Source organism: Xenopus tropicalis, chromosome 8 (genome assembly GCF_000004195.4).
Source record: "Xenopus tropicalis strain Nigerian chromosome 8, UCB_Xtro_10.0, whole genome shotgun sequence".
In the NCBI taxonomy this organism is placed as follows: Eukaryota; Metazoa; Chordata; class Amphibia; order Anura; family Pipidae; genus Xenopus; species Xenopus tropicalis.
The window spans coordinates 102,245,301-102,257,530 of record NC_030684.2 but is presented as its reverse complement, the minus strand read 5'-3'; the positions used below and the strand labels follow the sequence as shown (position 1 = coordinate 102,257,530).

The following is a 12,230-nucleotide window of genomic DNA, read 5'->3' as shown; positions in this document are numbered from 1 at the left end:
ACGTGCAAAACTAGGGCAGGAAATAGCGCTGCTTGGAACTGGCTTGTTTACCATGTTACTAAAGTATGAATAAGCTATGAGTCGTGTGCATACTCACCTGATGCCTGACTGTGGGGAATATCTGTCCCGAAGCTTCTTCTGCTGCCAAGCTCCCCTTCCTACAGAATGCAGGCCAGTGACAGCAGTATCAATACGCTGGATGGGCACCAGGTATCAGCTGGCCGGGATGAATCTACTCCCTTGCTTGCCAATGTAAGTTTCATTCTTCGTGTTGTTGTTATTGCTAGTGTAGCCTTTATTTCTGAACAGCAATATTAACCTTCCTCTAAATTAAATGTAACTTTGACATTATCACTTTAGTCTTGCAGACCCAAAAGCCTGAGAATAGGATTGTGTATAGAATATAAGGTTAAAGGGGTGTCGTCCACAAAATGAAATATTCTTAGCAACTTTCCAATATACAGTAATTAAAGGTTGTCAGTTCGGTTACAGAGTTGTAAATGTACTTAATGTTGAAAGCAGTATTTGTCTCTGCACTTCTGGTTTTGACTCCTGAAACAATGTAGCAGAAGCAGCTGATTAAAAGACCTGGCGAAGAACTGTCTTGCTACATTGTTTCAAGAGTACCAACCCCAGAACAAACAGGGATAAACAAAGACGTCTTTCCAGCAATACTTTGGTTGCTCATTTGAACTCTGCTATATAGTGTGACTCTCTGCCATTCACCTGTCAGGGACTACAGCACCTGATGATAATAATAAAGTGAAACATAATTGAAGTGTGTGAGTTTTGCTGTACCTATACCATCCTGACATATATATTTCTAGTCTCATACTAGCCACTGATAGGCTGCAGAGAAACTTAGGGGCATATTTATCAAAAATTGAATTTGTGTGTTTTCATTTTACATCCAAAAACTTGAAAACTCACCAAAATTGAATGTGTGCTTATTTATATAAAAATAATCTTGAATCTGGAATACTGATTTGCTTAAAGTGGACCTGTCACCCAGACATAAAAAGCTGTATAGTAAAAGCCCCTTTCAAATTAAACTTGTAACCCAAAGTTATTTTTTTATTAACACATCTATACCCATTATATAAGCATTTAAATGTCCCAGCTGCCAATCATATATTGCCTGGCCCGCCTCTATGCCTTAGGCACAGAGGTGGGGCAGACAGTTACTTTCACTTTCAGCTCAGAACTTCTTAGATGTCACTGCACTTCTCACATTCCCCCTCCCTCCTTACCATCTAATTGTGTAACCAGTGCATGGATATGTGTATCTGGTCCCCCATACTGGCACAGAAACAAGATTTTGGCAGGATGCACAGCTTGCCTTAATAACAGTGCCCACAAAATGGAGGCTGCCTGTTTTCTGCAATGGTGAATTCCAGTGCTGAAGGAAATAAGTTTAAAAAATGTATATAGTGTAATTGAAGTTTATTTTGCTTGATAAACACAATAGAAAATAATTTGTAATTATTCCTTTGGGTGACAGGTCCACTTTAAAAACATAAAACTTGAACACAACACAGTTGCATTCTACTAATCTTTTTCAACAAGTCTACGAACTGTAATTTACATAGGGTGACTCCCATTGACTTCTACACATGCTCACCAGCTTTTAGAGGCTGAATTCTGACAATCAAGTCTTTAGAGTCTTTGAACATTTCAGTCCATTTTAGTCCAAAAACACTTAAGGCGGCCATACACGCACCGATAATATCGTTCAAAACCTCGTTTCGCATGATATTCCCGATATTCGCTGTGTGTATGGCGGCTCAACAAGGCGACTGATATTGCAAAAGGCTGCGGATAATGGTCGACTTGTCGATCAGCCATGTTAAAAGATTTTGATGGCACCCGAGCAAGATCTACATTCAGGGCTGAATCGGCAGAAGCAGGTAGAATTCCTATTATTTCAACCTTCATATCTGACGATTCAGCCCTAAACGTCTGTGGAGGGTGGAAACGATCTTTCCTGCGACCAATGGTCACAAAAAAGATCGAAATTGCTACATGTATGGCCACCTTTATTGCAGTAAATGCTTGAATTCAAATAGGCCTCTCTGTGTTTCTGTATCTGAAAGTTACTTATTATCTTCCTACCTCATTTGTCTTATGCATTGCATGTGACTAGAGCCCACAGAGGAGGTCATCTGGAGGAACATCCTTTGGCTTCGCTGTGTTCAATTTAATGAATGCTATCATGGGGAGTGGAATCCTTGGCTTATCCTATGCAATGGCAAAAACAGGGATCCTGGGATTCAGGTGAGTTTTTTTCTAATTGTGTATGGAATTATTTTTACTTTAAGGCTTTTTTTTTTTTTTTTTTTTTTTGTAATAAACACATACACTAGATTCTGAAAAGACTACTTGCACAGGCATTAGGAGTCCTATGTAGCCTCCCAGTAGTATGGGAAGGCAAACAATCAAATAATACCTTCAAGGGACTGCCCTTAAAGCACTGATAACAAACACTAGAAATGCCAAAGTTGCAATAATATAGGAGGGGGGAGGATATATATATATAATATAGTGTGTGTGTGTTTGGTTCTTCTTTTTGTAAAACATTTGGCTTAGGATTTTTTTCCTTTAGTTTGTGGTTTCCACGGAGGAACTGTCCTTGTACATCACCCTGTCAGCAGTTTGTATTTGCTGACAAATTCTCACACAAGGTTGTAAAAAAATACTGATAAGAGAAGTTCCCCTCCTCCATTTTCATCAGTATGATATAGTTTGGGTGCAGTGCAATTACTCAATTCCCACATCGCCATGTTGGTATAAAATCACGCTCATGTTACTTCCATAGTGCCCTGCTGCTGATCGTTGCTCTTCTGGCTGCTTACTCCATTCATCTTTTGCTTCGTATGTGTCTTCTGACCGGTAGGTTGACTATGTAGATCCCTATGCTACTTTTTGTAATATTTTTAAAAGAGGTACAAAACCCAAAAATAAAGTTGCTCAATGAAGGAAAATGTCATTTTAAGCAATTTTCCAGTATTTATTAAACTCAGATTTTCATTGGTTTTATTCAAAGCAGAATTGTTCTGTCTCTTTTCTGCTGTTTCTGTTAATTGACGTAATCAGTGGTCAGTGGTTCATCTCAGGTCAGCTGACTTATACTACATTGTGTCAAATGTACGCATTTTCCAAGGCGTTGCTTATCTATAACTTTTGTTCAAGAACCCTTGCAATTCTTTTTGTTTTTTGTTTTTTATCTTTCACCAACATTCTTGATTTGTAACTTTGAAATGATAGAAGATACAGAACATTACTAAATATATAGCTTGATTTTAGAATCCTGCAAGAAATCTTAAAAGGGTAAGTTACCTTTAGTACAATCACTTTTAGCATGTTGTGGAATGCAATGCGATTTTTCACTTGATTTTTTGGATTATTTGTCTGCCTCTATAGTTTTCAAATGTGGGCTGCTGACCCTGGCACCCAAGAAATCTATTGCTCTGTGAAGGTCCCCATACACGGTAAGATCCGCTCGCTTGGCGAGATCGCTAAGCGAGCGGATCTTCCCCCGATATCCCCACCTACGGGTGGGCGATATCGGGGAGTTTGAAGTTAAAAAAAAAAAATAATCCGATCGTTTCGCCCTGGGGCCAAACGACCGGATTATGTAGGCGGCAATGGGGCAGTCGGTCCAGGGACCGCATCAACGAGCCGGTGCGGCCCCCGATCCGACTGAATCTTTTAACCTGGCCGATCGATATCTGGCCAATTTCAGGCTCGTTTCTGCCCCTACACGGGCAGATAAGCTGCCGAGTCGGTCCAAGGGACCGATATCGGCAGCTTCTATCGGCCCGTGTATGGGGGCCTTAAGACTGCAATTGTACTGGCATTGTTACTTTTTTCAATCATCTTTTTATTCAGGTCCTCTCCAAATCCAGTATTTCATTCAAACCTATGCCTGGTTGCTAGGGTAAATTTATTTATATAGCACCACAGATGTATGCAGTGTTTACAAGGCATAAACACAAATTTGAAAATTAAAATCAGTACTTAAGTGCTAGGAGTTTCATTATACAGTTAGGTGGACTCTAGCAACCTGATACCTTTTGAACAAATAAGCAAAAACTTAAAATATTCAAAAACTATTAAAAATGAAGACCAATTGCAAATTTTCTTAGAATATCACTGTCTGTATCACATCAAAAAGATGAACTACCCCTTTAATAGCCTGGCAGAATGAGCATTTGTCTGCACCTCTAGCATTAGAAGAGCCATTTTGGATGGATTCCTAGGTAAAAGTATAAAGAACACATTATTTTGCTTAGCAGCTATTAAATGTTTCAGTATATACATAAGGGATGTCCACCCTTCAGGTGTGTAAGACTCATGTGTCAGGATTACCTGATCTGTGTATTTCCCAACTTCCATTGGAGGTGCAGAATCATCTCGGCCTTTAAAATAAAGGCTTAAACCTTTTATGGGTATAGGACCATTCAGTTATCTTTTTTTTTTTTTTTTCTACAGCAGTTACATCATATGAGGATCTTGGGCTGTATGCGTTTGGTCGATCTGGAAAGGTCTGTAAAAGAGCTGTTTTCTATTTGATTATTATACTAAGATTTGATTATTCTTTTTTACCATCTTGAAGTGTTTTCTGCCACATGAAAAAATATTTTGTTGAGTTGCATATTTTCATTTGTTTTGTGAATCGTTCAGTACCGAACACTATTTATAAAAGAGGTATAATCTAACAATTCAACAAACCATTCAACTATCAGTAAATGTTTAAACTAATCACATGTTATCATGAAAATAAAAAACAATGTGGCAGATAAAATTGACACAAACACATTTGAGACTTGGTCCATGTGTGTCCAAAATACACATTAGAGGTATGTTTCTTATTTAAAAGAAAAGTGCACCATACATTAATAAATATATGTATGTATGTTTGTAACATACAGATATGAATTAATAAGTGTGCATTTAGAACATGAACTGTTTTTCCACTTGTTGGCACACCCTAGACTCTGGATCTTGAGCTTAAGGAAAGTTGCAGGATAATTATTACCCTTGTTTATATCGAACACAGTCTCACTTACTCTGCCTGAGAACACAGGCAGCTCAGATTAGGACAGAGGAGTTCATAACTCTCCTTACATGGGGTGTATAACACATTTTTATATTTATTAGGTTTATGGTGAACAGTGTATTTAAATCTGCCAAACACAACTACATTTTTTTCTGTTTGATTTAGGTCCTTGTAGCATGCACAATCCTCATTCAGAATGTTGGAGGTAAGCACAATGTAGAATGCTGTTCGCTTCGCATTAAAGATTGTATTTAGAAGTAACGCTAACCTGGAAATATACCCTGCTTAATTGTACTTCATTGCTTTATTATCTGATTGTTAAGCAAAGTTATGTGAATGAATTATGAATAATTACATGTATTATTAATGTTTGAGCTGCTATCCTACTTCATTTGCTAAGGTAAAGTGATTATCTGAATGCAGAATGTCTCGTTCATAGAAGTGTCCTTGATTAGTTCATTCTTTAAAGAATGTCTTTGACAACTTACATTTTTTTTTCAGAATCTGTATTTGATAAAAAAAAAAGTGCAACGTATGGTGCTTATTTAATAAAAAAAAAACCTTTGATTCTCTATGAGATCTTTATTATTTGTCTGTTTTTTCACATTCAGAATACAAAGTAGCAGGGCAATTCAAGTACCTCCTCTCATAAACACCACCACCAGTACCAAAACTCAGCTGTAATGCAGCAGTCATCACAGCAGTGCTCAGAGCCTCAGGTTATATTCATGGGCACAGTCTCAAATGACAGATTAACTGTGTTTTGACACTTCTCCAGTTAGGAATCATTATGATAATCTAAAAAGAAAGAATTCTGCCACTCTTACTACGTAAAAAGTATTCACTTTTTCTCTTCCATGATAATAAAGGGCAAAACTGAACATTGCCATTGTAAGATCCAAAATATAAGCCTCATATGTCACCTCACAAAATAAATGATCTTAATTGCATTGAAATATTAACACGTTTGTAGGAACCAGTAAAATCTGGTTGGCATTCGTCGGCACAGCTTGCTGCCACAGCTTCATAGTGCTGTGGGTACCTGGGAAGTTATTGTCACTGCTTAAAGATCTCATTAGTATAAACAGGACATACATTTTCCCAAAATTGATGTCCAAAACTGCCAAAGAGCCTCAGCTCTTCGAATCTGAGAAAATCAAAAAGGTCAGCAATAGTTATAACCTCCGTTTTCAAGAGTCTTCTTTGACTTCACTGCCTAGGGCATTGGCTTGCAGAGGTTTTTGTGGAGCCCTTCTAGTTTAATAAAAGTACAGGTCTGTTTTTTGGGGTTTTTTTTAGGACATGTTCAAAATGCTTTCCTTCCAAATCTTACCTTCAGCATAGATCACTCTTTTGGTGCAGTTTTGCTGCAAAACATAAAACTGTCAGCTATGGGAATGCAACTCAAAATGCAACCCAAAATCCTAGAGCCAACCCAAATATAAACAGCATGCATTTATTAAATTAGATACTTGACCACATGCACCCATATTTGTTTGGTTTTGCATAAAGTACACCCAGTCTGAATTCTGCAATTTTATTTTTTATGTTGTTCAGCCCTGTGGCAAGTAATTGTGTGATTATTCTAAACAACTAGCAAATAGTATTTGTTTAACCTATCTTTGATTAGCTTTTTAACTGCAATACCCATTGAAGAAAGAATCTGCCCTTTTTTATGTAGTTCAGAGAGCAATACAAAAATTCCTATTGAGATTACATAAAAAAATGTAATAAGATGTAAAGGGTGTATTTTAAGACAATTAGCAAATAGTCTTTGTATTCTTTGTATTGTGTGTAGCTTTTTGTCCTGCTGATCAGTGTGGGTTCCACTTACTTTACCAACCAGGCAGTAGTTAGTATGGCAACTGAATGAAAATTATGATATGGACAGAAACATAAGTAATAAAAACAATATTAACCTTAAAATCTAGTCCCTGGATGAATCTTCTTTCTTTTCAGTGGTGTGTCTCTAACTCATGATATTTTTAAATTTTAGTTAAAAGAAAAGCAAATTTTGGATATGAAAAGAAAATAGTCAGCAAAAGTTCAGACTAGTTGCCTCAAATGATCAACATTTTGATAATTCCAAAAGTTATTGCTAAGGTGAAGGCTATAGTTACTGTTCATTTCCTAGGTTTCTTTGCTGCAGGGCCACCTTAAGGCCCTTATGGGCCTAGGGCAAAGATCCCATTGATGGGCCCCAGCATCCATCCCCTACTGTTAATAACAACCGTTGTGTGCTCAAGGGGAGTAAGAAAAGCTATTAAGGTTTTTTTCTTTTTTTTTTTTTAATATAAAGTCAAAGAAGAGAAATTAAGATATAATGATTAAAATGAGGTGTCAGAAACATATATCAAAAGTTATATCAGATGAAATTGTTGATGGTATCTTTCCCCCCTTTTCTGTTGGGCCCAGAAAAAAAAAAATAGCAATTTTTCACCATTTATAAAGGCAGCCCTGCTTTTCAGAGAGTTGGCCAGTATTTCACCAGTCATTATGCATGTGCAGAATGCTATATGTTGGTTACTGTGTGTCTTCCTTAAAAGCTGCCAGACTCGGGTACATATATCTGCCTATTTTTTCCCTGTAATGTGCTCAAAAATTAGCAAATAGTGGATAATACCTCACCTCATTATTTTTGTAGTTGTGAGAACTAGAGGTGTTCCTTCCAGGGTCATGGTCTGAGCCTTTCTTTGGGTTGGGGAAGTTAGAGATGAATTTTGGCTTAAAAAAAACCATCAATGTTCTCGCTGATATGCTTCTAGTTCAATAATTATTTTCAAATGATAAAAGAGTAAAGACAAAATTACACTCCTTTTTTTTTTGATGGGTAACATTTAATTTTTAGGTTCCAATTAAACAGACATTAAAGTCTACAGACAGTACATAAGGTGGAAACAGGCATTGATTTCAAATAAATTGCTTACCTCAGTTGAGGCATTTGATTATATATGTGCAAGGTTTTGTGTCTTTAGTCAGAAGCCTTTTCTATTTTCATTCCCCACCCCCATGTTGATGCTACCACCTTTCTTTCAACACATGGTCTCCATCTGAGGTAGAGAATAGTAGCCCGAGGGTGAGATCCTGCAAATACATGGAGGTCAGCAGGATGCTCTCTGATCTCTGACTCCCAGGATGGCTTCTAGATAAGGTGGCCACCTGTCAGATTTTTACCTAGAGTTGATGAGTTTCTCTTTAATTATATATATATATATATATATATATATATAATTTGTTTAATGCAATAGGATCTGTCAGCTCTGAAATATGGAAACGCTATTGGTTATAGAGTCATATCTAAGGAAACAAGTCTTTTTTTTTTCCATCAGTTTCTTTTGTTTTCCTGTAAAATACTTTTTATTTAATGATAACATCCATGGTTCAGAAGTCCATGTTAGTGGAAAACAATCCTATTTAATGAATATGCAGCATGGATTTACGTTCCTGCTTATGGTACACCTACAGGGATATTAATAAAATTAATAAAATTATTTTAATTAGTATCATTCTAACCAAGAAAAAATGTAAACTAAATCAGTGGCTTCCAAACTGAATCCAGGAATACCCAGCAAACCATGTAGCAGAAAACAAGGGACAAGTGTTGAGGATTGAAGGGGTGAGTGTATTCATGCAGCAGCAGACTTTACTTCCCCCATAAACTCATCTGCTCTATATTACTAACTTTGGGCTGAGAGAGGAAAGGGAAATTTCAGCAAGGGAGGATTACAAGTTACTGACCGTTTGTTTTGATAGCTACTTCTTAATGACTGATATATGGCTTGCATGCTGCTAGAAAAAAGGACGCCAAGTTTTAAAATAGACTTTATTTCAGCCCAGAAGTTATCCCTGTGGTGTGACTGTGTGGACATAAACTGCTGCGTTAGCTCTATCTTTACTGGATACTGCTAAGATTATATTGGCACTTGGTGTGTTTACTCTCATAACCACAAGGACTCAGAGCTGAATAAAAACCTACCTTTAAAATAAAAAGCAATTGTTAATTCTACATTTGTTATTTTTTCTCATTTAAAAGAAATGATTATGCAATCATTAGCACTTTGATGTATTATTGATTTAAATAAAATGCTCCATTATCAGCTGTGCATTATTAATAAATTTAATCTGCTTACAAATTTTCAGGGACCCCCACAGCTACAACTTGCCCCATGGGTGTCATTGCATATTCTCTCTGTCAGTCACAGATGCTAGGTACTATGGCACTCACCTGTCCAACAGGCATCACTAGTGCTGTGTCTTATTTCAACTTTATCCTCTTCATCATTTACTTTCAAAGGCATCCAATGACTACATCAAATATTCTACATTTTCCTATTTTATTAACTGAGCCACTGTAAAATAACCATGCAATATTGTTTACAGTTTCTTGTAAAGACTGACTTTTGTATATTCAATTTGCAACAGCTTGGATTCAACATCAAGTCGTCTTCTTATTTATTAATTTATTTATATAGCGCCAACATATTCTGCAGTGCTATACAGAGATTATGCATCATTCACATCCTTGCCCCAGTGTAGCTAACAGTCTAAGGTCCCTATAACATTCACACACTATGTTCAGTTATCTCAGAAGCCAATTAACCTGCTTGCATGTTTTTGTACTGTCGGAGGAAACCCAGAGATATACAGGATCATCGTGAAGAGAAAAGTGTACTCAGTATTGAAAAGAATAAGGTTATTAAAAGACCCATGACCATATAAAAGTACAAGATTTCCAAGTCCTTTTTATACAGGTCATCAAATTTTGAGGTTATTTCTAATATTGTTATATTTTTACAGGGGTGAATTTTTTTTCTTTCATTACATACATATAGCATTCTTTATAACTATACTTACTGCAGTTTACAAGGACATGGTTTACAGGTTATTTGTGGCTTTTGTACATAAAATTTGTTTTATATGGAGGTTAGGGAGTAAGTGCTCATGAAGGGGCTCTGTGTCAGAAAAAAAAGCACAATCCTATAACTTTTTTTTTTCTATAAGGAATTACTGTTTAACCCCCTTTACTTTTGTGGCTGTTTGTGCACACCAAGCTCTGTGCTGGGCTAATAGGAAAGATGGCATTACAGTGTGAATAAAATCTGCTCTTTACCTTAGAAGCAACTGTCTTTCTGGAAATGTTTGTGTCGGCGGCATGGGCCAAGCCTCTTGGGTATCTGTGCGGCCACCTCACTTTGCCAGTACAGTGTTAATAAAAAGGTTAAAGCTAACTCAAGGGTCAGATTGGCTAATTTAAGAATTCAGGTATTTACAGTTCCACTGCACTTACTGGCCTGTTTCTTTTTTTTTTTTTTTCCATGCGTTTAGGACAGCCACTTTGTCTCGGTTTCAGATAACTAGACACAGGCAGAGAAACTTGATGCTTTCCTTGTAAATGCACTTGAGTCTCTGCTGAAAGACTGGTGGGGTTTAATGTCATTGAGCTGATGCAATCTGTTTCCTTTTGGGGGAAGGTATTTCCATGGAACTGTGCAGCCACACCACCATCTGCTGGCCATTAAAGCCATGCAGCAGGCACTGATCCTATAAACTTGCCCATGCTGGATATCAGCTCACATGCTTTCTGTAAACAAATCCTGGCTTACCTAAAGCAATAGCCTAGCATTGATAATTTCCTTGTTCTTACCTGACTTCCTATTAATTATTTCTGTAAGGTATTATTTTAGGGATTATAAATGGTAATATTGCTTTCCCTAAGCTAGAGTCCATCTTTTGATAACTCTCTTGATAAAGTGTTACACAAATAGAAAAGAGCTCCTGCAAATACCTAACTGGTCAATTGTTTTTCATCTTAAGTTGCCTGTTGGTGTCCAGTGATTGTCAGGCAGTTTGGCCGATATAGCACATAAAGACAGACTTTTGGATGATTGGCTTTCACAGAGCATCAAATTGCAGTTCATCTGCCCAGACCCAAAAGTTTATACTGATTCACCTTGTCGGCAGGTGCGTTGGTAAATGAGTAAGTAAAGAGCAGCTGTCAGCCAAGGAATGGAACAGTATTACTTGCAATCCACACAGGCTGATTGGTCAGATACACTGACGTCCTGTGTATGGCTGGGTATGGAGGATGTTGTGTTAGGAGGTCATTGTATCATAGCATTCATTATTGGAGTGGTTGATCAACATTCCACTATAATGCGTTAAAATACATTTTTGTTTTCAATTTTTAACTTCACTTTTTTGCAAGGCTACTTAAATTTTTATTTCCTTTTTCTCTGTAATAATAAAACAGTACCAGGTATAACAGGTCTCATACCTGTATTAGGCTAGCTTGGGAGGCATTTCTTGTACTGAGGTGTATGCATTTCAGATTAAAGATTTATATGCATAATGCTTCCTTTGTTAACCTACAGTTTAGAGGAATTGCTTATGTTTGCTGATTCATCTTATTTGAGATGTAAACCATAGCTGGTAAAGATTTCGTTAACCTTTTAAAAGGTTTTAAAGGTTTACATTTTTTTATATCCATTTTCATTTAAATTTATGGAATGACATTTCTTTATTTTATGTTTGTTGTCTTTTTTTTTAATTTTGTTCATTGACCCTTTGTTTCCTGTTGAAATTAGCCGCATATAAACTGTGTTGCACATAAGGGTGATTATTCTGTATGCAGTGAAAGAATCTGCCATGTCTTTCATTCATCACCTATGTGCTGCAAACATATATTATATAAAGGGAAACATCTTAAAGCCAGAAGATAAACACACCGCTTCCTCCCATAGTGCATCTGTTTGTTTAGGTACGGCTAATTAATCCTATAAGTAGTTGATGATCTTCCACCAAGTGCTGAAAGTCTGATTGTCTTTTTAATTTAGTGTAAATACACTGAGTCTGAACATCCAAGAAGGCTGGACTTTGAATAAGATTGGAACTACACGGAATTTCTCCCTAGTGTGAAATCACTCTGTTTTTTTTTTTAAATATTTTCACTAAACCATTTGCATGCCTATCTCACTGGACTAGGAGTCTCACAGTAGTGATTTTCTGATAAGCACTAAAATTGTCTTATGCCTACAGGGGGCAGCAGTAAGGTCTCCTCTTCATTCTCTGGGACATCTTCTTAGCTGTAGAGACACTGGATTTGAAATCCAGAAACTTATTTCCTGATTTTGTCCCCAATTTTTTTTTATTCTTCTATTTGAAATTAAGCCTC

General features: G+C 36.8%; 1 protein-coding gene across 2 annotated transcripts in view; it reads left to right on the top strand.

Annotated features, from left to right (window-relative positions):
• Positions 1-20: 20 nt before the first annotated feature.
• slc38a6 (solute carrier family 38 member 6) overlaps positions 21-12,230 on the top strand; it is a 31,212-nt gene continuing 19,002 nt past the window's right edge. Inside the window, 5 exon segments of one of the 2 annotated variants that reach the window (NM_001008116.2) lie at positions 21-252; positions 2,144-2,274; positions 2,816-2,889; positions 4,492-4,544; positions 5,225-5,264. In NM_001008116.2, coding sequence (NP_001008117.2) covers positions 166-252; positions 2,144-2,274; positions 2,816-2,889; positions 4,492-4,544; positions 5,225-5,264 — 385 coding nt within the window. In that variant the 5' untranslated portion in view covers positions 21-165. 2 annotated transcript variants of the gene reach the window in all.